The sequence below is a fragment of the Galeopterus variegatus genome, unplaced genomic scaffold, assembly GCF_000696425.1.
Source record: "Galeopterus variegatus unplaced genomic scaffold, G_variegatus-3.0.2 Scaffold496, whole genome shotgun sequence".
NCBI lineage: Eukaryota > Metazoa > Chordata > Mammalia > Dermoptera > Cynocephalidae > Galeopterus > Galeopterus variegatus.
The window spans coordinates 104009-106107 of record NW_007726607.1 but is presented as its reverse complement, the minus strand read 5'-3'; the positions used below and the strand labels follow the sequence as shown (position 1 = coordinate 106107).

Here is a 2099-nt window from a genome sequence, read left to right as displayed (position 1 = left end):
TCAACATTTTACTTTCCTTTATAAAGTATAAAATCTCACATTGAGGAAAACAGTAGCCCTTGTGTTTGCTAGTATAGGATCATCTACAAAGGAACAGCAAAGAGAACTAGTTAATACTGATCTAGAGTGGCAAATCTGTATGTTATTCTTTTAAGGCAAAATCAACAGGCACTAATTTTATATCAAAAGGAACACATGCATATCCAGTTCATTGTTCTCAGTGCCTAGGATGTAATAGGTGGAATAAATTTCTTAAATAAAGAATTGGTAGAACTTGATAACTGATTTGATATAAACGCCAAAGGAGAAGATGGAATAAAAAGTAAATGAGATAGAATTTCAATTGGAGTAACAGGGTTAATAATTTAATTAGATATCAAATAAGAAAATTTGAGAGAGGAAAAGACTCTCAGGGAAATTGGGTGGGTTTGTTGAGTCCCAAATGTTCCCGACACACTGAACTGCGAACATACACAGACATTCAGATACTGTCTGAATCTGAATTCAGATTCAGAGAGAGATTAGGCTCAGAGACTTTGGTGCCTCCCATTTATAAATGAGGAAAGCCGTCATTTAGTGCTGAGCTTAGAGTGTGTAAGCTTGTCAGAAGATTATGCAGGGGGAGACTAGAGTCTTGGAGTGGAATGAAGAGGAAAGGAAAACAGGCACTACAGCAAAGAAGAAACTATCAGAGGACAGATCCAGGAAAGTGTCATGACAAGAAGTGAAAGGAGATGATGATTTAATGGCTGTAGGAGTTAGTCAGCAGTACCGTGTACTACAGCAAGATTGAAAATAATTTCATTATGAATACATATCACTTAAGGAACACATATGGTAATCCTATCACACTCTTTTAATCTCCAAAAGGGTTGTAGTTTAAGTTGATTAACTTTACACACAGTAAACTGTAGAGTAGAACATACATTTGTGTTCTATTTTCAATATTTACAGGGTTCTCATTGTAAATCACTGATTTATAGACCAACAGAAGAATTCTTAATAGTTGCTAAAGCCAAGAAGTTTAATATCTTATCATGTTCATTCCATATTTTAAAATCATCAAGTCTTTATTCTGTTTTCGGAATAGCTGAAACGGAAAAGGAGACAGCAGAACACCTAGATCTGGCTGGTATGTCTTCTCGGCCAAAAGGTTCACAGGGGAACAGTCCCTTCCAGATCTCTCCACCATCTCCAGATTCCAAAAAGAAATCCAGAGGGATCATGAAACTCTTTGGAAGGTAAGTAAAAGAGTAAACAAGTGGACGCATTGCTCAAATGTAGGGATAAATGGAAAACTGGCTGAAAATGGGTATGGAATTATAAGGCTTTTGTGTTCCTCTTATGGAAAGAAGATTGTAATTTGGGGTTCATTAACTCATTGGATCTCAGTTAAAGTTTAAATTCAAATGTCTATGTTAATGACATATAAAGAGGAGTAGTTCGAATGTATACACCAGTTAAAAATGTTCTGGTTAAGGCCTCCTCAGGTCTAATACAAGGCAATGTGTATTGTGTCTTCTTCAGACTTAGGAGAAGTCAGTCAACTACATTCAATCCAGATGACATGCCTGAGCCAGAATTCAAAAGAGGAGGGACAAGGGCAACTGCAGGGCCCCGATTGGGTTGGTCTCGAGACCTAGGACAGTCTAACAGGTAAGAACAGCCTAACTAATGGACTGTTTTTTGCATTTCTACCCAAGCATCAAGGCCTCGTGAACATCTGGGATGTTAGTGCTGACACTGGGTTAAACAATCAAAGTCATTGCTCACTGCCATGCCTAGTGGAGGGTCCATTGTCTTTAGAGCAGTGCAATTTGTCAGTGGTTGATGAGCAAGCAACTATGCAGAAGGTGAGGGCAGTGAGAGTGAGGTGAGGAGCCGGAGCAAAGTGTCAGCAACAGCTGTATTAGAATGGTTCTTGGACTTACGTTTTACATAGGCAGTAATTGTAAGTGCTTTAAAGCAAAGCCTTGGAAAGAGGGGATAGTATGGTGGTTAAGAGTAGGTTCTAGGCCGGCCCGGTGGCGCACTGCAATAGTGCGCTGCTTGGGAAGTGCGGCGGCGCTCCCGCCCGAGGGTTCGGATCCCACATACAG

General features: G+C 39.7%; 1 protein-coding gene across 1 annotated transcript in view; it reads left to right on the top strand.

Annotated features, from left to right (window-relative positions):
* PPFIBP1 (PTPRF interacting protein, binding protein 1 (liprin beta 1)) overlaps positions 1 to 2099 on the top strand; it is a 158245-nt gene that overhangs the window by 144778 nt on the left and 11368 nt on the right. The window contains exons 21-22 of the mRNA XM_008569442.1: positions 1091 to 1241; positions 1528 to 1656. Coding sequence (XP_008567664.1) covers positions 1091 to 1241; positions 1528 to 1656 — 280 coding nt within the window. The remainder of the gene's footprint in view (positions 1 to 1090; positions 1242 to 1527; positions 1657 to 2099) is intronic.